This window comes from Microcaecilia unicolor, chromosome 3, assembly GCF_901765095.1.
Source record: "Microcaecilia unicolor chromosome 3, aMicUni1.1, whole genome shotgun sequence".
NCBI lineage: Eukaryota > Metazoa > Chordata > Amphibia > Gymnophiona > Siphonopidae > Microcaecilia > Microcaecilia unicolor.
In genome coordinates, this window is record NC_044033.1 from 100286997 (window position 1) to 100313702 (window position 26706).

General features: G+C 43.7%; 1 protein-coding gene across 3 annotated transcripts in view; it reads left to right on the top strand.

Annotated features, from left to right (window-relative positions):
• The window catches only part of EFEMP1 (EGF containing fibulin extracellular matrix protein 1), a 127797-nt gene that overhangs the window by 20829 nt on the left and 80262 nt on the right, over positions 1-26706 (top strand). For all 3 annotated transcript variants that reach the window (XM_030196207.1, XM_030196209.1, XM_030196208.1), the window contains exons 3-4: positions 4050-4098; positions 4244-4513. In XM_030196207.1, the coding sequence (XP_030052067.1) occupies positions 4050-4098; positions 4244-4513 (319 nt within the window). The remainder of the gene's footprint in view (positions 1-4049; positions 4099-4243; positions 4514-26706) is intronic.

Here is a 26706-nt window from a genome sequence, read left to right on the forward strand (position 1 = left end):
CTCCAACCAATCCCAGAGCCCCCGCAACATCTACCACAGCAACAAACCATCTCATCCACCCACCAACTCGCAACCCAATCCCAATTTTCTCCATTCATCCCATCTTTCACCCAATCCCTCCCACCCCTTCCCTGGTTCCTACGTGGGCTTGGCCGATGTTATCCACCCCCAACTAAATACTAAGGGTGCCCTTATTATCCACTGATCCAGAACTATAGCCTTCAAAAGAGCGCAGCATATTATCTAAAGAAATAGCATAAATCACAATATAACCTTTAGATGCCGAAAATTCTGGTCTTCCATCTTAAAAACAAAACAAAACAAAACCCAAAGCATCCATATTTGAGATTTCCTCTAATAAAATCAAGTCAGCTTCTTAGTTTATTAAAAGCAGGTTGTTACATCAGCACTTCAGTCCCAGAAATTGCACTCAAATGGGTTTACAAGTTCATTGCGGGTTAAGTTGTACAATTACTCAAAACTATCTGAGTTGCCAACTAATTTTAAATCAAGTGACAGTTGCAGTTCTGGCTTTCAACCTGCCTTCTGTAATCACTTATATTGACAAAATAAAACAGGAGAAATCCTCAAATGAATAGAGAAAGACTTATAGAAAACAAGTTCAGCTCAGTGTCACTCATGACTTACATAGCAGCTGTACTTTGTTGCTGTTTGCCATTCGTCGTCCTGTATCGAGCCTGAGCTTTCCTTTTAGTTCTAACTTGTATGTATGATCTCAAGCTAATCAATGATGAAAGAAAACTGTGGCACACAAGGAATGAGTAACTGTGTTTCTTTTCCAAATAATACAAAACATTTAGGGGTCCTTTTCACTAAGCTGCAGAAAAAAGTGGTACAAATTTATGCGGGTCTTTTCTGCACACCAAGGCCACTTTTTAACCGCAGCTGAAAAATGACTGATTTTCCATTTTCCTGTTTAATGGCCATACACTAATGTTGCCACTAGCATATGGCTATTAAAAAAATTATCGCTTGAGCCCTTTTGTAGTAGATAAGGACTCACACACTAATCCCACAGTAATCAGCATGGGGTAATGTAGCTGTGCAACCTGATTAGTGCAAACAACCCGCTCAGCACAAAAATACATTTTATTTTTTAGTGTGCACTGTCAAAACTACTGTGGGATGTTTCAGTGTGCCCTGTGCTACACATAGGAGCCAACTTTTCAAAATGATTGGGGGTACTGAATTTTTTTTTTTTACAGGTGGTACATTCCCCCTCCCCCTCATCCCACTCCCTCTCCCCCTCATCCCCTCCCTATCCCCCTGTCCCCTCCCCCTTGACCCCCTCCCCCTCACCCCCTCCCTCTCCCCATCCTCCCTCCCCTCCCCCTCCCTCCCTGTCCCCCTCCCTCTCCCCCTCTCCTGTCCCCCTCCCTCGTCCCCCCTCCACCTCCGTCTGAGTTCCAGGCCCCCTCCCTCCCTCCCAGTTCCAGTCCCTCCCAGTTCCAGGCCCCCCTCCCTCCCTCACACCCTCCCTTCGAGTTCCAGGCCCCCCTCCCTCCCCTCTCTCTCTCCTTTCCCTCCTCCCTCCCTCCCTCCGAATTCCATGGTCCCCCCTCCTTCCCTCCCAGTTCCAGGGTTGTCATCCCTCCCTTCCTCCCTCCCTCCCTCCCTTCGAGTTCCAGGCCCCCTCCCTCCAAATTTTAAAAGTCATCTATCTTACCTCGTTGGGGTTAGGGTGGCAGCAGCGGTAAAAAGCATGCAGGCTCGGCTCGGTGCTTAGTTCAGTTTTCCCTTCTCTCTCTCTCAGGCGGGACCACAGCTGAGCGAGAGAGAAGGGAAAACTGAACTAAGCACCGAGCCGAGCCTGCATGCTTTTTACCGCTGCTGCCACCCTAACCCCGACAAGATAAGATAGATGACTTATAAAATTTGGAGGGAGGGGGCCTGGAACTTGAAGGGAGGTGGGAGGGAGGGAACAAACTTCCGGTGGGTGAAATATTAGGGGTGCTCATGCACCCATAGCACCCACAGAGTCGGCACCTATGGTGCTACACCATTTTAATCTGTGGTAAGCATGCATTAGTGCTTACCAGAGCTTGGTAATAGGGCCCCTTAATAAACGGTACCACAGAAAGGCTGTAAATGAAATACATGATCCATACCCATAATATACATTTGGGGCTAGATTTATTTTTAATTTATAGTACATAAGTGTTGCCATACTGGGACAGACCGAAGGTCCATCAAGCCCTGAATCCTGTTTCCAACAGTGGCCAATCCAGGTTACAAGTACCTGGCAAGATCCCAAAATAGTACAATACATTTTATGCTGCTTATCCTAGAAATAAGCAATGGACTTTCCCCAAGCCAATCTTAATAATGGTTTATGGATTTTTCTTTAGGAAGCTATCCAAACCTTTTTAAAATCCCGCTAAGCTAACTGCTTTTACTACATTCTCTGGCAACAAATTCCAGAGTTTAATTACACATTGAGTGAAGAAATATTTTCTCCGATTTGTTTTAAATTTACTACTTTGTAGCTTCATTGTGTGCCCCTTAGGCCTAGTATTTTTGGAAAGAGTAAAGAAGCGATTCACATCTACCCGTTCCACTCCACTCATTTTACAGACCTCTATCATATCTCCCTTCAGCCATCTTTTCTCCAGGCTGAAGAGCCCTAGCCACTTCAGCCTTTCTTCATAGGGAAGTCATCCCATCCCCTGAATCATTTGTGTCGCCCTTCTCTGTACCTTTTCTAATTCCACTATATCTTTCTTGAGATGTGGTGACCAGAATCGCACACAGTATTCGAGGTGCAGTCGCACCATGGAGTGATACAAAGGCATTATAACATCCTCATTTTTGTTTTCCATTCCTTTCCTAATAATACCAAACATTCTATTTGCTTTCTTAGCTGCCACCCTTTTTCTGAAGAGATGGATTTAAATTAGAACAAAGTTCATGTATCTTTTAAAAGTGCACTTTCATCATTCTGGTTAAATTATGCAGCTCTAATAAATAAGCAAGTTGGATTTGCAATGATAGGTAGCAATTTGTCTGATAGATATTAGTACTAAAGTTTGTTTATAAATAGGAAGAAAATAAAAATGTTATTCTAAAAGTTTTAGGGACACAGATGGATCCAAGTTCTGTCACCAGAGAGGGCATTCAGGACATTCTTTAAAATCGTTAATTGCGATGCTGATTTCTGATTCCTCTGATAGTATTTTTAAAAAACCATCAAAAGACCAAGAAATGTATAGCAATCTGCCCCTTTGCATTCCAGGGCCATCCCCCCCTTCCTTTTTAAGATACTACAGAGAACATTGTTGCAAGTTGAGACAAATAAGATTATGCCATACATACATTAGAGTAGTTCAGTTGGATTGTAAACAAATAGTATTTTCAATACAATTTAACATTTAAAAAAAATGTCAAATCACTTGTTGCATCAAAAAGGTGGTGGATGCACAGCCTCCCAGGGTTCTTGTGGAGGTAGAAACAACAGCCTTGTGGTGATAGAAACAAGGACTGATCTGAATTCAACCACAGAAGCTATCTAAGGGAGAAGAAGGGATTGTAGAGCTTAGTAGTACTTATGGATAGGCAGACTGGATAGTCCATATGGTCTTTATTTACTGTCATTTTGTATGGGCCCCTTCTACTAAACTACGCTAGTGATTCCCGTGCAGCAAATGAGATGCAGCCCATTCAAATTGAATAGACTGCATCGCATTTGTCACGCTGGGAATCACTAGTGCAGTTTAATAAACGGGTCCCTATATTGTTATCTTTACCTTTCTTTATAACCCTTATTAAAGGGAAGGAGAGAGATGCCTGAAAAATCATACATTTTTACATCCCCAGTCATGTTTTTTGTCCTTTTTTTTTAATCAACATAACAAAGCATTATTGTAATAAGAACATGCATAATAAAGTTTGGAAAACATTTTTATTGGAATCTTTCTGGTTAACTTACATTCAAGACAGAAGACACAATACTCTGTTTTTTTTAAAAAGAATGAGTGCATGAGTTCACACATCCATATGCTTAACGATTTTCTCATGATTTATATTCACAGCAATGCACAGATGGCTATGAATGGGACCCTTTAAGACAGCAATGCAAAGGTAAACTGATACTGTGAAAGACACATTTACTTTTTATGTTGGCTTCAAGCAATTTACACATCTATGTGTGGCTTTTTTTTTTTTCTAATATTATGTGTTTCAAAATCCATTGGTAAAACTGTAACATGTTTCATTTCAACTACAGATATTGATGAATGTGAGATTGTGCCAGATGCATGTAAAGGTGGAATGAAATGCGTTAACCACTTTGGAGGATACCTCTGTCTACCAAGGACCGCTCAGATTATTGTAAATAATAGGCAAGAAGAAACGCCTGTTTCAGAACCCACTAGTGGTCGAAACGGTGTTGTCAGTCGGCGTAACCCAGCTGATTCAGATCGTGTGCAATCAATTCCAGTTCAACGAATGCAGTGTGCAGCTGGGTATGAAGCGAGTGATCAAAATGTGTGTACAGGTAAGCACAAATTATTTTATAATACCCAGTGGCAAAGTGGTGCCTGTTATTTTAATATTCTTCAATATGGTGAAATAAAGATCAGCAACCTTCGCAAATATACTGAGGCAATTTTCAAAACAATTTCTTTTGAAAAAAACATCCCCCTCCCATGGGGGTTTAAGGGGATGGGGTTAAGGCTGACTTGGTATTGTACACACTGGGATTTTGCCTTCATTATGAATAGCTATATTCTTTTCCTTGAATCTATGCAAAATGTCTAAAGACAATATTGCCTGAACATACAAGTAAAGAATGAGTTGGACTGCAATATCTTTTTGTCAAATGTTATGAACAAACTTAAAATTTGGAAGAGAGAGACATTAATAATCTTGCTTGGGAACACTTCCAGCCATTAAGGGCTTCCTTCCATTTTACTACTACTACTACTACTACTTTTACTACTATTTAGCATTTATATAGCGCTACAAGGCGTACGCAGCGCTGCACAAACATAGAAGACAGTCCCTGCTCAAAGAGCTTACAATCTAGTAGACAAAAAATAAGGCAAACAAATCAATTAATGTGTAGAGGAAACAGGAGAGGAGGGTAGGTAGAAGCGAGAGGTATAAGTGGTTACAAGTCAAAAGCAATGTTGAAGAGGTGGGCTTTCAATCTAGATTTAAAGATGGCTAAGGATGGGGCAAGACGTAGGGGCTCAGGAAGTTTATTCCAGGCGTAGGGTGCAGCGAGACAGAAGGAGCGAAGTCTGGAGTTGGCAGTAGTGGAGAAGGGAACAGATAAGAAGGATTTATCCATGGATCGGAGCGCACGGGAAGGGGAGTAGGGAAGGATGAGTGTGAAGAGATACTGGGGAGCAGCAGAGTGAATATATTTATAGGTTAGTAGAAGAAGTTTAAACAGGATGCAAAAACGCTCTGAGTAAAACTTTTAATAGGTTGTCTAATTGCATACATACAGACTTACCCTCTTTCTATAACAGGCCACCTAAACTTAAGTGCCTTTTACACACTTAAACTTATTGAATTCTACCACCCACGCAGTTAAGTGTACATTTTTTTCTGTGTAAGCACGTAAGCACCTTTTATAATTACATGCTAAAATGGCTTAGCACTTAAATACAAGAGAATGTTCACGGTGGAGAGTCATGGGTATGTCATAGGTATGACTACTACTTTCACCCTCTTGTAGATTTCAACCTCTTCTTCCTCCTCAGTCTCATTGTTTTTCTTCCTTCGAAGTCCACTCCATCCGTCTATTTGCTCCTCTGCCTCTCCAAGTAGCAGTCATTTATCGACCCCCTGATAAGTCCCTTTCTTCCTTTCTCACTGACTTTGATTGCTGGCTTTCCTTCTTTCTTGAACCTTCATATCCTTCCCTCATTCTTGGGGATTTTAACATTCATGCTAATGATCCCTCTGACTCTTATGCTTCTCAGTTTCTCACTTTAACATCCTCTTTCAATCTTCAACTGTGCTCCACTGCCCCCACTCACCAGAATGGCCACTGTTTTGATCTTATCCTTCTCTCACACAGCTCACTCTCCAGTTTCTGTGCCTCAACTCTTCCCCTCTCTGACCATCATCTGATAACTTTCACACTTAAACACCCTCCTCCCCAGTCCCGTCCAATCTTAACCAATACATTTAAGAATCTTCAGGCTATTGACCCTTCTACTCTGTCCTCCAGTGTTTCAAATCTCTTCTCTACCACTATGTTATCCAAGCCTGTAAATGAGGATGTCTCTTCCTATAATACTATTCTCTCCTCTGCTCTGGATGCTCTCGCTCCTCCCATTCCCCATTCTGTAAAATGTACCAAACCCCAGCCTTGGCTGACCTCTAGAATCCACTACCTACGTTCCTGTGCCCGCTCTGCCGAACGCCTTTGGCTGAAATCCCGTGCCCATGCTGACTTCATACATTTCAAATTCTTGCTGACCTCCTTCCAGTCTGCTCTTTTACTTGCCAAACAGGACTATTACATCCAGTTCACAAATTCTCTTGGCTGAAACCCTCGACGTCTCTTTGCCACACTGAACTCTCTCCTCAAAGTGCCTTCACCTCCAACCCCCCCTTCCCTTCCCCCCCCCCCCCCCCCCCCAGACTCTGGCTGAGTTCTTTCATGATAAGGTTCACAAGATTAAACTTGAATTCTCAACCAGGTCACCTCCACCTCTCCTTCCCTTAGTCCATTCTCTCAACCCTCCAACCCCTGCCTCCTTTTCTTCCTTTTCTGAAATAACTGAAGAGGAAACTACACATCTTATTTCCTCCTCGAAACTAACTACCTGTTCCTCTGATCCTATTCCCACCCATCTACTTAACACTATCTGTCATCCCTTTTATCTGTCATATCCTCAATCTTTCTCTGTCCACTGTGACTGTTCCTGATGCCTTCCAACATGCCGTAGTCACACCACTCCTTAAAAAACCTTCATTGGACCCTACCTGTCCTTCCAACTAGCACCCCAACTCCCTCCTCCCTTTCCTATCCAAGTTACTTGAACGTGCTGTTCACTGCTGTTGCCTTGACTTTCTTTCATCTCAAGCTATTCTTGATCCACTTCAATCTGGCTTTCACCCCCTTCATTCAACTTGCTAAAGTCTCCAATGATCTGTTCCTGGCCAGATCCAAAGGTCTCTATTCTATCCTCATCCTTCTCGATCTATCTGCTGCTTTTGACACTGTTGATCACAGCCTACTCCTTGATATGCTGTCCTCACTTGGATTTCAGGGCTCTGTTCTTTCCCGGTTTTCTTCTTATCTCTCCCAGAGTACCTTTAGTGTATACTCTAGTGGATCCTCCTCTACTTCTATCCCACTGTCAGTTGGTATACCTCAGGTATCTGTCCTGGGACCTATTCTTTTCTCCATCTATACTTCTTCCCTTGGTACTCTGATCTCATCCCATGGTTTTCAGTATCATCTTTACGCTGATGACTCCCAGATCTACCTCTCCACACCAGAAATCTCAGCTGAAATCCAGGCCAAAGTATCAGTCTGCCTGTCTGACATTGCTGCTTGGATGTCTCAGCGCCATCTGAAACTAAACATGACCAAGTCTGAGCTTCTTATCTTTCCCCCTAAACCAACCTCTCCTCCTCCCCCATTCTCTATTTCTGTGGATAGCACTCTCATCTTTCCTGTCTCATCAGCTCATAACCTTGGGGTCATCTTCGACTCCTCCCTCTCCTTCTCTGCACATATTCAGCAGACTGCTAAAACCTGTTGTTTCTTTCTGTATAATATCACCAAAATTTGCCCTTTCCCTTCTGGGCACACTACCAAAACTCTCATCCACACTCTTATCACCTCTCGCTTAGACTATTGCAACTTGCTTCTCACAGGTCTCCCACTTAGCCATCTCTCTCCTCTTCAATCTGTTCAAAATTCTGCTGCATGACTAATATTCCACCAGTGTCGTTATGCTCATATTAGCCCTCTCCTCAAGTCACTTCACTGGCTTCCTATCCGTTTTCGCATACAGTTCAAACTCCTCTTATTGACCTATAAGTGCATTCACTCTGCAGCTCCTCAGTACCAGTACCTCTCCACTCTCATCTCTCCATACATTCCTCCCCGGGAACTCCGTTCACTGGGTAAATCTCTCTTATCTGCACCCTTCTCCTCCACTGCTAACTCCAGACTCCCTGTTTGTTGACATAGGCCATTGCAACCTGATTGTTTGGATGAGGATAATTTGGTACATCAGCCAAACCCTGAAGCATTTAGAGCATTCCAATTGGCTGAAGCTCAAGGAGACTGATGTGAAACTGCATCTCCTGGGCAGATCACCAATCCTGAGTGTAAAGCCCATCTACATGTGCTCCCCAGTCCAGGTTGGATGTATCTGTTGCCCGATGTCTTGTAGGATGGAGGAATTTGGAATGGTATACCTATTGTCAAATTTTGGCAAACTGTCCACCACAAGAGCAACTCCATGAGTTCCAGAGTGACACTGATGACATCCACTAGACTCCCTCACAGTCTGAGACCATGATGTATCTGACTATGGGTATAAGCATCCTTTAAGTCCAGAGAGCATAGCCAATCATTTTCCTGAATCATGGAGATTTAGGTGCCCAGGGAAAGCATCCTTAGGTCCAGATTGAGATGAAATCCTCATGTTTTCTTTGGGATCAGGAAATATGTGGAATAAAATCCCTTCCCTTTTTCCCCTGGTGGAATGGATTTGGCCACATTGGCCTGTAAAAGGGAAGAGAGTTCCTTTGTAAATAGCTCCTGGTACTGGAAGCTTAATCTTGAAGTTCTCAGAAGTCAATTTAGAGGTAATTTTTGCCAATAAAGGGTGTAACCTGCCTAGACTATTTTGATGACCCAACAGTCGGAGGTTACAAGTGGCCACTTTTGTAGGAAAATATTCAGCCTCCCTCCTACCATGAGGGTGTCTGGTGGAGTTACTTGTATTGCAACTATGATCCCTTGGAGCCAATCAAAAGCTCATCTCCTGCTTTCACTGGGGAGCTGGCTGGGACTTTTGTACTCATTGCTGCCACAGAGCCCTGGGACTGTTATAAGGGGTAGTAAAGTAGTAGGACCTCCTATGACTTCCACCCGAAAACCTCTGCACTGTGGAGACCGCATAAGGAGTGAATTGAAACAGTGACTTGATGGTAGCAGTTCTTTTCTTAATGAGGTCAATGATCTCTGTCACCAGAAAGATTGTCTCCTTGGCACGAGACATCCAACAGCTTCTCCTGAACTACCAGTTCTAGGTCTGAGACATGCAGTCAGTGCATACCAATACTTATAGCAGGGGCTCCTGAGGCATATCAAAAGTATCATAGGTTACCCTGACTATATGCTTTCTGTACTCCTTATGCTTGGCTACTAGCTGGAGAAGCTCAGCAGCGTGCTCTGGGGACAGAGTATCTGTGAACTCTGCCACACTGTATTCTATGTTCCACAAGTACTTGCTCATGTAGAGCTGGTAAGAATGTATGCACAGCATGAGCATAGCATTCTGGAAAACCTTTCTCCCAGAAGGCACTATGGTGTTAGACTGGGAGTTCTTGACTCTTTTGAGAGTAGATTCAACCATCATGGAATGGTGAGGAAGCTGTTGCTTCTCAAATCTGTGAGTCTTCTGGACTCTGTACATAGAGTCAGCCTTCTTATGAATGAGCCTTATAGAGAGGAGATTCTCCCAATGCTTCATCTGCTCAGCCTGAATGATGCCCCCTTATGAGGTGCCTTATAATCTTGACCCTGGGTTCATCCTCAACTTCTAGTTTAAATGGGATGGATTGAGCCATCTCCTACAAAAAAAGTGGTGAAGTAGAGTTCTTCATGTGGAGACTTTCTCCTTTCATGTGGAGGAGTAGGATCTGAAGGGAGACCAAGAGACCCTTCCTCTGAGAAGTCCTCTGTCTCCATCTCAAACTCCTAGGAGTGGTCTGAATCAGACTCAGGATAGCACTCCTTCCGAGACGTCTGAGTCTGTGTCTGCCTTGGACCACTAGAATCAAGTCTAGACTCTGGGTGGGGTCCAGAGGCATAGCTAGGGGGTGCAAAGGGAGCAGCCGGTCCCCCAAACATATTTTGAATGAAACAGTGCCTATGTAGATCGGTCCTTCAGCCTTGAACTTTCACTTATTTTACAAAAGGTCTGCTCCCCCAACATCAAAACCTGTCTACGCTTCTGGTGGGGTTCCAAGGAAGCTTCCCCACAAGGGACTGGAAAAAAGCACTGTCTCGACCTGTGCCAATTCCAAAGCCTTTTGAGGAAACTGTGTTAAGACTTGGCCAACAAGCAAGGCATGAGTCTCCAGTATGGGCTGAAGTGACTCCAAAGTCAATTCCCATACCCTCAAAATCTTGGCATTGTGTCAAGCCAGGATACGCTCCAGCTCTTCCTGTAACATGACCTGGAGCCACTCATTGAGGGCAGGCATCAATAATGGCTGGGCCAGTGCTGGTGTGGGGACAGCCTGAGAAGATGTTGAAGCTGAATTGGAGGCCTGGTCCCATCTCAGAGGAGACTGGTGCATCAATACCAATTCCAAGGAGGGGGAGTGGCTCTCTTGGCATTGACACTTCTTGGGTATAAGTGATGCCAGTGTCCTGGACCTCTTGGCACCATGCTTTGAAGAGGATCGATGCAGATGCTTCTTTGCCTCCACTCAACACTTGACATCAGTGTCCCTCAGTGCCAATGAGGATGATGGCAAATCCTTACCTGTCCTCGGCATGGGATCTGAGGAAGCTCAGTCCTGATATACACTACTGACACATGACATCTCGGCAGGGGGAGACCTCCTTGATGCCATTGCATCCCCAGTGTCGGATGCAGCTTTATGATCAGGTCCGAGACACGACAAGCACCAGATATGCAGGTCTACAAGAGACATTACCCTGCCGCATCTGGAACACTTTTTAAAATTGTCTGTGACATGGTCGAAAAAACAGCTGCAGTGAAATCAAACAGCTCAATGATTGCAGAAAAAGGGGGGGAGGGAGAATCTACCCAATTGGAGTGCTCAGGCCTGAGGGGGCTAAATAAGCCACAGAAAAATGTTATGGGGTTCATTTTCAAAATAAGAAAAATGTCCAAAAAACGTCATAAGGTGGCAGAAGTTATGATTTTCAGCATGCCAATTTTAGATGTTTTGCTGCACAGTTTGTCCAAATTTCAAGGTGGGACATAGGTAGCCCCAAAGATAAATGTTTTTCTGCAATAATGGAACAAAATTAAAATGTCTACGGTCAAAATTAAGACTTTTTGGCAAAGCTCCAGCTTCAATCATGACTGAATGACTAAAAGGTGCCCTAAATGACCACTGGAGGGATTGAGGTGTAAGCCCCCCCCCCCTTTTACGCCCCCTTACAACCCCACTAGGGTTGCCAACTAGATCCAGATTTGCCCAGTCCTGGGCTTATCCCAATGCATGCAGGGACTTGAAGCCTTGCTTTTCTTAGGGAAGTCAATAGGGAAATCAGAACCACAAGTCCCTGAATGCAATGGGGTAAGCTCAAGACTGGATCAACCCTGTTGGGTGAATCTGGATTTAGTTTGCAACCATACTGACACCTCCCAGCCCCCTAAAATGTGACAGTGACAGTACATTTCATGATCTATGACAGCTTCATATATGATGGCTATTCTTGTTAAAGCAGTAGGCAAGTCCCAGGAATAGCCTAGTGGTCGGTATACTAGACTGTAAAGAAGGGGACCCAGGCCATATCCCACTCTAACTGGTACACTTATGGTGGAACGTGTGAGCCCTCCAAAATACCCTAAATACCTACTGTACCTTCATATAGATGACACCTGCAAGCTTGAGAGTTATTGTAGTGGGGTACAGTAGGTACTTTTCTGCTCCTGGTGTGCTCACCATACAATATAAGGGGGTTATGGTGACAAGTGTTCCTGGGGACTTTTATATGAAGTCCACTGCAGTGCCTTCTAGGCTCCCCACTGCTCTGCTGGGATGTCTATACGACCAGTGTGCTAAGAATGATGGTCCTCAGATATCCCACTGGCTGATTTATTGGGCGTTTTTCTCTCTTCTAGGAAAATGGCATTTTTTAACCAAAAAGATCCAAAATGGCTATGCTCACCACTCAAATTTTAGATATTTCTAGCAAGTCTACTAACATAGGGGAAAGATTACTTTATGAAATGCCTTTGTGTTCTGTCCATGTTCTACGTGTGCTACTGAGGTGAAAGATTCTGCTAGCAGGTAGTGTCTGTGTCGGAATTAACAATCCAGCTTGTTTCAGTTTCCTATTAGTAGGGTATATTGGTGCTCTAGGACCCAGTATAATATTCATAGCACTATCTTGCATATGTTTTAGGGCTGTTATAGTGTGTTAAGTTTTCTATATAGGTTTTGAGCAGTGGTGTGCTGGTAAATTTTTAACAACAGGCTCTCTCCCCGGTCCACCTCAGCGCCCCCCCCCCTCCCCCCGTCCACCACTGCGCCCCCCCCCCCATCCACCTCTGTGCCCCCCCTAAAATTGCAGAGCTGGCTATAGCTGGGGGGGGGGGGGGGGGCAATGCATTACTCTCTCCAGGAAAAAAAAAATTAAATGATCCCAGGTTCCAATCTAATTCATGTTTAATATGGGATAAAATGCCATAAATAAGTAAATAAATATAAACTTTTAACGTTCAGCACCTGATTCTCAAAGTGGACATATTCCAAACACTATAATGAAAATAAAATTATTTTTTTCTACCTTTGTTGTCTGGTGACTTTGTTTCTCTGATCATGCTGGCCCAGTATCTGATTCTGCTGCTATCTGTCCTCTTAACTCCGTTTCCAGGGCTTCCTTTCCATTTATTTTATTTCTTTTCTTTTCTCCTTTCTTCTTCATTTCTGGTCCTCCGCAGACTTGACTATACAGTGGACCCAGCTTCTGCCTATTTTCTCCATCCATGTGCAGTTTCTCTCCTCACTTCTTTTCCCTCATCTAATCTCCTTCCTCTATCTTCCCTCCATGTCCAGCATTTCTTCTCTCTCCCTTCCCTCCATCCATGTCCAGAATTTCTCTTGCCCTTCCTTCCATCCATGTCCTGAAACTCTCCTCTCTCCCCTGCCCCTCTCTACCCATCCATGCCCAGCATTTCTTTCCCCTGCCCCCCTCTGCCCATCCATGCCCATCCATTCTCTCCCCTGCCCCCTCTGCCCTTCCATGCCCAGCATTTCTCTCCCCTGCCCCCCTCTGCCCATCCATGCTCAGCAATTCTCTCCCCTGCCCCCCAATTCTGTCCCCTGCCCATCCATGCCCAGCATTTATCTCCCCTGCCCCCCTCTACTCATCCATGCCCAGCATTTCTTTCCCCTGCCCCCCTCTGCCCATCCATGCCCATCCATTCTCTCCCCTGCCCCCCTCTGCCCATCCATGCCCAGCAATTCTCTTCCCTCCCCTGCCCTCCCACTCCCAAACACGTCCAACGATGTCCTTCACCCCCACCCTCCCCTCTCGCTCCTATCCGTCAGTTTCTCTTACCGCCCTCAAAGCGCCGCTTATTTAAAGCGCTGTTGCCCGTCTTCAGCCTTCCCTGCTTGTTTCGGATGAGTTCTTCCCTCAGTCCCGCCTTCGCGGAAAAAGGAAATGACATCAGAATGACGTCAGAAGGCGGGACTGAGGGAAGAACTCATCTGAAACAAGCAGGGAAGGCTGAAGACAGGCAGCAGCACTTTAAATAAGCGGCGCTTTGAGGGCGGTAAGAGAAACTGACGGATAGGAGCGAGAGGGGAGGGTGGGGCGAAGGACATCGTTGGACGTGTTTGGGAGCGGGAGGGGAGGTAAGCATGGCCTGTGATGGCGCCCTCCTGCCATGCTTACCTCCCCTAATGGAGCCGGCTCGCCCCCAACAGCAATCGGCTCGCAAGAGCTGTCAAAATTTAACAAGCGGCTCTTGCGAGCCGGAGCGAGCCGGCTCCAGCACACCACTGGTTTTGAGTGTCTTTGGGTTTGGGTTTGGGTTTGGCGGCCTTAGTTGTCACCCAAAATAAAGATGCTCAACACCAGTGGTCTTCACATCTTGTAAATAGAGTTATGATGGAAATCAAAACCTGTCTGCTTTAAACAACTGTCTGGCAGTGGAAGGAATGTATGCTGTTCCTGAGGTGATGATCACAATTTGCATATTTTTGTATGGTAAATTGTAAGGGGGATAAAACACTTAACTGGCTAGGATAACCGCATAAATAAGACTGAATAAATCATAATCATCTTTATGTGCTTCATCCTAGCTGGTTAAATGCTGAATATCACACTTAAACCAGCTATGTTTTATCCAGTTGCATATGCTTGGATATTCAATTCAGGTGCCTGGATATGGCCTGGCATTGAATATCTGGGAATAAAGCTGGTAGCAGTCTGCATAACACTGAGTGATGCCGGCTGAATATTGGAAATAATATGTCTACTGAAGAGGGGTTATGTTGCTGATACTGAGAATCAGATTTTATTTTGCATGGTAAATTCTATGGGGACATAATCTAGTTCAGCTCTGCACACATTGTTGCATAAGGAAGGCTCCTGTGGATGCAGAATATATGCGTGCATTTAATACTGTGACAATGCAGTCAGGAGACAGTATTTTTTTATATTACAGTTCCAGGCAACATAATTTAACTCACATAATTTTGTTGAGTATAACCATTGTTGGCAGGGTTTTTTTGTTTTGTTTTCTATAGCTGGGGAACCTAAATTGCATTCTTTTTACCTTGAGGCAACTGCCTGAATAGTGTTTAGAAAAAGGGGACCTCTTCACCCTCCTTCCTGATCAGAGTTTTCAGGGTACCCTCTCTTTTGGGTGCCTGGAGGGATGCCACCTCATCCCTCGCCTCAGGCACCAGATTGTTGTGAGCTACCCCTTGGGGTAAGTGCTGTCAGTGGAGGGGGCCAAGAGGAAAAAAGATATACCTGAGGGGTAAGTGTTACCTCTGGGGAAGGAGGATAGAAAAAAAAAAGTGCTCTCTGTGCGGTGGTGGGTTGGGAGTAAGTGCTGCTGTAGATGGCCCCAGTAAAATGTGCTGCCTAGTTTTTTTTTTTTGGGGGGGGGGGGATATTTTTTTCTAGCCATGTGGCATGGTATGGTAAACTGCTAGTAAAGTGATAAGAGAGGGAAAGCTTAAGGGTACACCTGCAGATGCAAAAGGTTGCCCTGAAATATGAAGCAGAGGTGCATAGTAAGGAAGGTTTGTTAAAGTGGTCACTGATTTCAAATCACGAAATATATGAATTCTTTATCTGACTGGAATTAGAGCAACTGACTGTTAAACAATAGAAGCTATGGTTAATTCTTGGCATACTGTTACCTGCTAGATATCAAGCTTATCCTGGTAATAAAGCTATTCATAAAACAATATGGCAACTAAGGGGTCAATATTCAGGGGTCCTTTTACTAAGTTGCGCCCCCTTTTACCGCAGCAGGTAAAAGGCTGTCTTTTTTTGCTGGAAAAGAAATGGCCGTGTGGTAAGTGAATCATTTGCCACACAGCCATTTCGGGGGATGCACTTACTGCTACCCATTGAGGTAGTGGTAAAGGCTCCCACATTAACCTGGCCGGTAACCACGCGCTACCTGATTACTGCCGGGTAAGCACTGGCGCTTCAAAACCAGAAAATATTTTTATAGCTCCGGAAATGGCTTGCGCGGGGGAATGGGAACTACTGCCAGTCTCCTGCTGTAGCCCAGCGGTAGTTCCAGATTGGAACATGGCAAGCCTGTTGCTGCACGCCAACCCTTTAGTAAAAGGGCCCCTCAATGTGATTTAACTGGCCAGAAAAGGCACCTGGCCAGTTAAATCACCTGTTCAGCACTAACTGCTAATTTTCAGCAGCACTTAACCAGTTAGTTTCACTGAACATAACCAGTTCGCACTAAAATGAAAACCGGCTATTTTGGGGGTATTCTGGGGCAGAGTTGAGTGCCAATATTCAGCACTTAACCAGCCAGGTTAACCACACAAGTCACTAGTATCTTTATGTGGTGACCTGTAGCCGGTTAAGTGCTGTATATCGCACTCAGCTGGCTATGTGTTAGCCAGCTCTGGACACCCAGAAATTCAACTCCAGTGCCCAGGCAGGGCTGCCGAGAGACACAGCCGGGCCTGGAGCATAACTGGACAGCCTTGCCCCTGCCTCCCCCCACCCCACTCACGCCGCTATCCCTGCTCGCTGCACAAGCTGGCATGTTTGAAAATATATGTGGGATCAAATAAAAATGCTACCGAGCAATAAAGAACCACAACATGAATGCAGCTGCTCATAAGTTTCTTTGCTTTGTTGTGGAATGACAAGGCGTAAGAGAGACTAGCCTAATTGGCTTCAATTTTTTGACGTCATCACATCTCCTGTTTTCATCCAACCTCCTTGGTCTGTCCTCTCCTGCTCATGCTGGGAGTCAGGACCCGGATGATTGCATTAACGTGATATCGCATTAATCCAATCATCCGGGTCCTGGGCAGCATGCAGGAGCAGGAGAGGACAGACCCGGAAGAAGCAGGCAGGCAGGAAGAAGCTTGCTGGCACCAGGCCCAGGGAATTTTGCCACCCTACCCCCACCCCCGCACCCTCCTCTTGTTGGCCCTGGCCCAGACACGGCCTGGCATTGAATTTCTAGGTTGAAGTCTGGCAACAATTAGCAAACACCAATCGCTGCTGGCTGCATATTGGGCCATAAATGTTATAACTGATGTTAAATGGTTGCAATCTAGAAGTATGCTGGAATAGCAAAGTTTATTTTTATAAAATAAGGACAGGTGCTTAACTAGACCATCTGGCAAGTTGAAAACATATGAACTATACAGCAGGTCTTGGAGAATAATAGCTTGATCTTTCTCAGTATTGTAAAGGAAGTTTGGCCTATCTGAATGTCTGAAGTATCAGTGGGTACAGCTTAGACTTAGCATTGGAGAGTGGCCTTGAACAGCAATCTCTTCCTAAGAAGCTTGATTACATTTCTATCTGTATTAGAATTTTATCCTCTGTCAAATCCTGCTTCTAATTTTTATAGCTTCAATTCCATCAAAATAGGGGTGCGCAGCCAGACATTTTTCATGTTGTGTTGATTCTGGGAATGTTTGTTTTGTTCACTTATTTTCCTTATGCTGTCATGGGAGCAATGTCATTAAGAGTTGCACTCCAGAGAAAGTATACACTCTTTCAAAAGAATGTGCACCATTCACAAGGAATGCACACTCTTTCAGAAGAGTGCACACTTTCCCAGTAGTGTACACATGTGCGATGGTTCACATATGTTCACACTGTTGGGAAAGGGTGTGTAATCTTCCAAAAGAGCATGAAGACTGTGAACAGTGCCTGTTTTGTGGGGTTTTATCTGCTTGATTTGTTTGCGAGGACAGGAAATGATTGAAAATGTCATTAGCATATCCTATAGAAATCTCATAATAATACCAAAGCACGGGGAAGTGCCCAGCAATCCAAGATCAATAAAAAAACAACCCCCAAAATTATAATTAAAATAGCAGCAAATAAATAAAAAGGGTTTTTTTGTTGATTAAATTTAGAGTACCATCATAGAGTAATAAACCATAGATAATTCATCTTTCATAAAGGGCTCACTAATGTTCTAATCATAGATCCAGTTCATTTTTATAAAACATATCAGTGTTCATGTGCAAAACATTCTCATCCATAGATTAAAGTATTAAAGGTACTTAAAGACAAACAAAATGGAGAAAAAAGTCAATATCCTGTGCTTGCTGACATGATCATGTTTTGAGCAAAAACTCTCTGCCTCAGGGAAAGCTGATAGAAATCGGTCACCATTATATATTCAATGAATGATAGTCCTAAAAAAGGAGCTGCCAAGGTGTGCCAAGACAGAAGCTATGGCATGAAACTTAGGGCTGCTCTTTTGGGTACCTTTGTTATGTTTAGATTTAGTCCTCAAGCCTCTTTGGCAAACAGGCCCCTGAAACAAAGAGTCCAGACCTCTCCTTTTATTCCCCGGACTTTGCCTTCTGTGATTAAAAAACTAGCTCAGACACACAGAATGCCAGAGAATGCTCCTCTCCTCTCCCTCTCTTTTCTTTAATGGTTGGTACCCCTCCCTCATCTGCTTTTTCCAAACTTCCTCTTTGATTTGAGTAATTTATTTGCTCCCCCTTCTTTTTCTTTATCCACCCCCTGTTGCACATTCAATTATGGGTGCCATGCAGGAGGAGGATGCAGAACCCCCACTCCAAGTGACCAGGAAGCCCCATCTTTTATAGACCATGGAAGAAGAAACTGACAGGTCAGTATTCAAAAGCACGTTTCTGAACACCACCTGCTATCCAGGATAAGTGCTACTGCCTGAGATATTCAGAGACACTATCCAGATAGTGTCTCTGAATATCCTTACAGGCTGCTTCTGCATTATGCTGGGGTGGAGAATGAGCAGACTCAGGGTGGTCCCAAAACATATCTGGAAAGGGCAATATACAGTCAGCTACTATTGCTGCTATTTGATTAAGTTCCAATGCTGACCATCTTGTCCAAATAGTGGCACTGCATTGCTGGATATTTTTTGACTACGAGAGCTTGCATTTTAATGGAATACTGAACATGGCAGCTTAGTATTGAAACATGGGATGCCTGCCCTGAGCACACAACACTACCCTAGCCTCTGCTGTAAGGACTACCTCCCCCAACAGCTGGGACTTGGCGGGAGTAATGAGCACAGCATAAAACTAAACACTTGGTTACCTCTTCTCAAGCCAAGCCCCCCCTCAGTACCTAGTGTGGAACCTCCTCCATCCTTTGGTTGAAGTGCTCAAGCAGGTACAGGCCCACTCTTATGAAGCAGTCTCCCCCTCCTCTGCTGTTAGTAGTGAAGTGCCCTTGGCTGCCAGAGGGGTCATAGAGGTTGGACTTAAACATGGCATATGTTGTCCCCTTCTACCTGGTCAGGATGTACACCCATACCTTCTAGCCCTGCAATTGTAGTAGGGTCCAACAAATTCATTTCTGCCATGAAGATGTACAGAACAGCTGCCATCTTTTATGGTACTCTCATGACTGTTCACAAAGCCCTGAAGAAGGGCATAGTGGTAGAAAGAGTATTCTATTGTGGATTCAACTGTCCCTTCAAACTACTGCCCAGTTTCTAATCTGCCCTTTACGTCTAACATCATGAAGATTATAGTGGTTACTGCACAACTCTTAAACTATATGGACATGCGATGAAGCTACAAAGTAGTAATTTAATACGAACCTGAGAAAAAGTTTCTTCACTTGTGTAACTAAACTCTGGAATTTGTTGTCTGAGCATGTGGTAAAGGTGGTTAGCTTAGCGGGGTTTAAAAAAGGTCTGGACGGCTTCCTAAAGGAAAAGTCCATAGATCATTATTAAATTGACTTGGGGGAAAATCCACTGCTATTCTGGGATAAGCAGCATAAAATGTATTGAACTTTTTGGGACCTTGGCAGGTATTGTGACCTGGATTGGCCATGGTTGGAAACAGGATACTGGTCTTGATGGACCTCTGGTCTGTCCCAGTGTGGCAATACTTATGTACTTATAAATATTTTACATCCTAAGGAGGCCTGCCTTAGGCCTCATCTCAGCACTGAACTTGCTCTGGTGGGCTTAACTGATTCAATTCAAACATTCTCCATGAAGGGAAAGAAATGTTGCTGATCTCTATGGACATGAGAGTTGCATTCATATTGGGAGACCTTGCCCTGTTCATCAAAAGACTTCAACATATTGGTCTTAGTGGAACAGTCTTAGAATGGTTCTGCTCCTTTTTGGCTAACAGATCCTCCCATGTTCTGTAGTTTGGCAGGAAAATTAATCTGCTATTTATCCTTTTTTCATGTGGAGTCCCCAGTTTGGCTCCAATCCTATTCAATATCTTCTTGGCACCACTCACAATGCTTATTCAGTCTCTTGGTCTTACTTTTTTATGTATGCTGACCACATCAGCACATTACAGCTTTCAGACCCAATGATTCTCAGGTATTCATGGAAGTAAATAGAGGTCTGGTATGACTGCCAAATGGTTATTCAGCCATAAACTTGAATTAAACACTGATAAAATTGAGGCCATTCTCTTCTCAATGAGAGCCCCCTGGTGATCTCTATCAAGGTTTCTATTAGAGTCCTTGCTTGTATCTCGCATGATAAACTAACTTTTGGCCCACAGATCTTTTGTCAAGTAAATAGATCTTTGCATTTTGGTTAATATGATCAAACCATACAGTATAGGTCATAAATGACCTATGCCCTCTTATTCACGCTGCAGTATTAAATTGACTACACTTAACTCTTATATCAAGCTCAACTGTCACTTCTATTAAGTGCATTTAATAATTCAGAACACACCAGTCAGCTACTTTTACAATGCAAAAAAAAAAAAAAAAAAAACGTTTCACACCATTTCTGAAAGAGCAGCACTGGCTCCCTATTTCCCAGCTCATATTTTAAATCCTTTTCATCATTGCTAGAGGATGTGGTAAAAAGTATAGTTCAGTTTTAAAAAAGGTTTGGATAAGCTCCTGGAGATAGTCCATAAAATGTTACTAAGGTAGATCCATGGAAAGCCACTACTTATCCCTGGGGGTCAATATTATAAAATCTTGCTACTTCTTGGGATTCTTCCACAGACTTGTGACCTGGCTTGGCCACTGTTGAAAGAAGGATATTGGGCTACATGGACCTTTGGTCTAACCCAGTATGGCAGTTCTTATATTCTAATGTTCACATTGCCACCCACCTTCTGCAATTTGATGCTAATTGGGGGAAGATTAATCTGCCTTACTGGCAAGGGCATAGAAATCACTTTTCTTCTTTATTATTTGTTTCTTGTATTATTTATTCTTATGTGAATTTTGGGAGATTTTATGATATAACAGTATATAAAATGCATTAATAAATACAAATAAATATTGTATTCTCTCTAATAATCATGTTCTGCCCTCATGTTCATGGAGGCAGGGTACATAGTCATATATATTTAGTTATTTGTATTAAATTGAATTGCCTATGTATAGATAGGACTATGTATTAGGGCTGCTGTTCACTATGGTGATTGACTCCTTGTGAGCTTTCCCTATTGGCTATTAGCTCTCAGCAAAGGCCAGCCCCTTCCCCTCTGCCTCTGAGGCTATGTGAGAGAGTCCCAGTCTTCCTAGCATACCTTTGTGATCAACAGCTGTTCTAGGGGCTGATCCCTCCTTAATCTACTGTGATGCCATCAAAATTCTTCACCATTTATTTATTTTATTTATTTATGGCATTTATATCCCACATTATTCCCACCCACGGGCAGGCTCAATGTGGCATACAATAGTCTATTAAATAACAATATTACAAAATACAGTAATTAGAGTCATATTAGGGAAAGAGGAACAGCAGGAGGGAGCAGGAGAGAGGGGAAGGTGAGAATTTGTCACTGTGGCAGCCATGGTTCAGAAGGATGAGGCACCAGGAGGCTCACTGTATATGCTCTACCGAAAGGAAGGTCTTGAGCCACTTCTTAAAGGTCGGGTAATCAGTGGTGAATTTAACCACTTGGGGCAGCCCATTCCAAAACTGAGTGCTAAGATAAGAAAAGAGGAAGCATACACAGTCCTTATACTTTAGGCCACTGAAAGCTGGATAGTGGAGATTGAGATACGAGCAAGCTGACTTGCAGGAGTTTCCTGGGTGGCAAGTTAATGAGAGCATACATGTAAGCAGGAGCATCTCCTTAGATGATTTTGTGCACCAATGCGCAGATCTTGAAAACGATACGGTCCTTCACAGGAAGCCAGTGCAGCCTCTCACGTAGTGGGCTTGAACTTTCAAATCTCGATTTACCGAAGATGAGTCGAGCTGCCGTGTTCTGAGCAGTTTTTTTTAGTAACATGGATGTGCGTCCCCCGTAGATACTGTTGCAGTAATTGAGACGACTTATAACTAGGGACTGAACTAGGCTGCAGAAAACCTCTCTAGGGAAATAAGGCTGGATATGCTTAAGCTTTCAAAGGGAGAAGAACATTTGCTTGACCACAGAGTTCACATGCTGCTCCAGTGTCAAAGATCTATCAATTATGACTCCCAAGATTTTTAGGGACTCCGAAATTGGCAGGACGAGCTCAGGAGTGATTAGTGTAGGAGGCCTAAGTTTGTTAAAGCGAGAGGAGAGGATCAAGCAATGTATTTTCTCGGCGTTGATTTTGAATCGAAACTAGTTGGCCCAGTCAAGCATGGTGCTAAAGCCTTATCGGATCTTACTAGTTATTTCATTTGGGTCTTTCTCAAAAGGGATGAAGATAGTGATGTCATCTGCATAGATAAATGAGTTTAGTCCCAGTTTGGAAAGAGCCGCTGTCAAGGGAATCAATATCATGTTGAAGAGGGTTGGTGATAGTGGGGAACCCTGTGGCACTCCACAGTCTGCTTTCCAATGAGGTGATGAGGTAGAGTTGGCATATACTTGGTAAGTTCTTGATGTAAGAAAGCTACTCAGCCAGGCCAGTACGTTTCCACAGGCACGAAATAATCTAGGAGCTGCAGCAGGATGCCATGGTGCACCATGTCGAAGGCACTAGACATGTCAAACTGTAAGAGCAAAATACTTTTCCCTACTGATATTTCCTTCTTGAAGTTGGACAGGAAGTGATGAGGACAGTCTCAGTACTGTGGAGCGGGCCGGAAACCCGATTGCGAGGAATGCAGAATATTGAACTTGTCCAGGTGCTCACTTAGTTGTTATTCACTAAGCTCTCCATGAGTTTCACAAAAAGGGGAATGGAAGCTATTGGCCGGTAGTTGGACAGATCACTACTCTTTTTCTTGGCATCTTTGGGCACTGGGGTTAGTAAGATGTTACCATAATTTACAGGGAACTTTCCATTGCTTAGCATATAGTTGAGATGCTGCGTCAGGCCATCCAGGAAAACAGGTAAGGGGCGCATTGGAGTAAATAATTGGGGCAACACGTCCAGCCTGCAATACTTCCTGACAAATCTACGGAGCTCAAGCTTGACAGAATCTATAGATAGAGGTGAAAAGCTGGAGAACAGACGGTCTACTGGTTGCTCGGCAGGCCCCGGATCCAAGCCACTAATAAAATCACTGATGCTGGGAATGCTCAATGGAAGGGAGCTCTGCAGCTTGATGATTTTGTCTTGGAAAATTTTGGCTAAATCTGCGGCTGGAGGAGTGCCTTCACCTGCTGTGGTAAGCACAGTGGTATCCATTAATTTGTGTACAAAAAAGAAGAGCTTTTGGCCTCTTTGTAATCCGTGCCAATCTTGGTTTTGAATTAATTTTTTTCACCTGCCTAATTGCATAATTATACTGTCTGTGAGACTGTTTCCATGCAGTAAGATATTGAGTATCCTGGTGCGTTCTCCATGCCCTTTGAGACTTCTGGTTTTGGTTTTGAGAGTTCTAGAGGTCATCATTAAACCACAGGGGAGTGAGTTCCTTTTGTTGAGCACACTTTGAGTGGAGCTATAGCGTCTAAAGTATTTCTACAACGGTTGTCCCAATTAAGGAAGAAGCTATCTGAGTCGACCGGGTCTGGCCAGGCAGACTACTACTTACTTACTACTTAACATTTCTAGAGCACTACTAGGGTTACGCAGCACTGTACAAATTAACAAAAAAGGATGCTCATAAACAGACTCATAAACAGACTGCCAGAATGCCACTGGGTCGATATGCCCCGCTTGTTGTGTATGATATAAGGGGAATGCGCGCGCTGTGGTCCTTTATTTGCCACAAAATTGAACAATTGAGCTTGAAGTGATCAGACCAAGGACAGCTGACCACAGGGCTTTGGTGATGCACAATCTAGCGTGATTACCGATTGAGGGAGAGGAGGTCTAAGGTGTGGTCCTTTTGAATGGGTAGCCTGAGTATTCCAGTAGGTAAAGTCCCAAGAGCTGAGGAAGTCTACAGTCACGCGTGTCTGCTGAGGAATAGTGTTCAAGGTGCAGATTGATGTCTTCCCAGGACAAGTACGTTGGGACTGGACAGGCATGCATTTGAAATAAAATTTGCAAAAATAGGCTGTGCTCTGCCACATAGGTAGTGGGTTTTAGGGGGGGGTTGGGGGGCTCAGCAGACCAGGTAAGGGAGCTGTGTTCCTGAAAGCATTTTATAAGTCCACCACAGTGCCCCTAGGGTGCCTGGTTGGTGTCCTGGCATGTCAAGGGGACCAGTGCATTACAAATGCTGGCTCCTCCCGCTACCAAAGGGCTTGCATTTGGTTGTTTCTGAGATGTGCATGCTTGCTTTCCATTATCGCCGAAAATCAGAAATGACCAAGTCTAGTGGTGACCATCTCTAAGGACAACCAAAATGAAAGATGGATGTCCATCTTGTTTCGATAATATGGGTTTCCCCGCCCCTCCATCAGGACATTTTGCGAGGACGTCCTCAACAAAACTTGGGCGTCCCTTTTGATTATGCCCCTCCAAATGATAGCCGGCATGGTTAAAAGTGAGGTGAAGGAAGCTATTAGAGCTAAAAGAAAATCCTTCAGTAAATGGAAGAAGGATCCGACTGAAAATAATAAGAAACATCATAAGGAAGTCAAATACAAAGCGCTGATAAGGAAGGCAAAGAGGGACTTTGAAAAAAGAAGACTGTGTTGGAGGCAAAACACATAGTAAAAAATGTTTTAGGTTTATTAAAAGCAAGAAGTCGGCAATAGAATCAGTTGGACCACTAGATGACCGATGGGTAAAACCGGCACTCAGTTTGACAAATTGGAGAATAGCATATCTCCTGGACCGGATGGTATTCATCCCAGAGTATTGATAGACTTGAAAAATGAACTTGCGGAACTATTTTTAGTAATTATGTATTTATCTTAAAATCAGCATGGTACCAGGAGACTGGAGTGTGCCAATGTAAAGCCAATTTTTAAAAAGGTTCCAGAGGAGATCCATCGATGCCGGGCAAAAATGGTAGAGACTATTATAAAGAACAAAACTACTGAGCATATTCAAAGCCATGGATTAATGAGACCAATCTATTACATTTCTTTGAAGGAGTGAACAAACATTGGATAAAGGTGAGCCGGTTGATATTGGTGTATCTGGATTTTCAAAACGCATTTGACAAGTACCTCATCAAAGACTCCAGAGGAAATTGGAGAGTCATGGATAGCAGGTAGTGTCCTGTGGGTTAAAAACAGAGAGTAGGATTAATGCTCAGTATTCTCAATGGAGAAGGGTAGGTAGTGAGGTAGGTAGAGAGGTAGTGTTTGGTGGCAGGAAGACCACCTTGACGTTAGACAGCCTGACATCATCACTGTCTGCAGCCAATTATCACAAAACAACAAAATCTGACGCTTTTGTGCCCACATTCTAGTGTCTAACTTCTTGAGCCACTGCTTCCAAATTTCCCCAGTCATACATGAATTTGCGTTAGCCTCGTATGACACAGGAAGTCACTTAACATTCTTGAAGCAACGGGGCTGTTGCTCTTTCCCAATGACAAGGGGTTCCAACTTCTCATTCCCATCCATATTGCAGCAAGGGAGGATCTTCAGTCGGTCCTTCAACGTTTTACTTCCTGTAGTTTTGGCTTGTTTGAATGCAAGTGTTCCATCAGGAATCGCTCACCAGTAGAGAGGACCATTTTTCATCAGCATTGAAAAATGTCACGAGGTACAAACTCAATCAAGATGATAGGAAGAACTGATACAACCCAATTTTCAGCACCAAAGTCAACAGCGTCTTGTTTTTCACCATGCTGTTTCTTGAATTTTATGTTGTTCCTCTCCTTCATCTTTCCAACCATCCAACAGTGGCTTTGAATTCAGTTAGTCCAAGACTTTCAGCTAGGTGATTAGCTTTCTCCATAAGCAGTGGACCACTGACAGGAAACTGTCTGCTTCCTGAATGAGAAAACCACCAAAAAGCATCTTCTTACATCTCCAGCTTTCCTGCCGCTTACGTTTCCTGTGTGGATTGTATTGTTTGCCAGTCTTCCAGAAGCTGGTCTTTCTGCTTCAAGATAAGTGAAATTTGACTGGGATTGACACCATATCTTTAGCAATAGATGCTTGACTTTGTGTTGTTTTCTAATTTTTTAAGAACTTCTATTCGTTCAGCCAGTGTTAAAGTCTTACAGTTGCGCGACGACGATGACTCCAGTGTACACTCTAACAATATTATTTTGCTTCTTCTGCCCCTTTGTCACGCACCAATTGGCTTCCATATTCCGTGCGTGCACTTATGCGGAGTCTTTCCTGCAGAGGAGTGGTCTTAAACCATGCATATAAGCAAATATTGCACTTATCAGTGGTGCGCTAAACCGAAGTTTGTCCCCATAGAAATTGATGGCGCCAAAAACGGGACCGAAGTACGGCATGCAGTTAACAAAGCATGAACTTATCTGACGTGCATTTAATTGGAGTGCACCTGTACTTGTACTTGTTACAGTACTTAAGTACAATTAGCAGTACTTTTACTAGTAACGAGTTAAATTTTATTTTTGGAAATACTTTTTACTTGTAACGAGTTACAAGTAAGCTGTATTTTTGTACTTAGTAACAAAGTACAAAGTTAGAAAGTATTTTTTAAAAAAGTATTTTCCATTTCTCTGCTTCACTTCCTCTACAGGTAATATCAGAGCTGACTTATAGCTGATTGGGCCTGAACGTCCAGTCCCAGAAACAACTGAACTGGGACTGGAAGTCTGGGCCCAATCAGATGCAAGCCAGGGTCTGACATCACTTGGAAACCCTAGTCCCGCC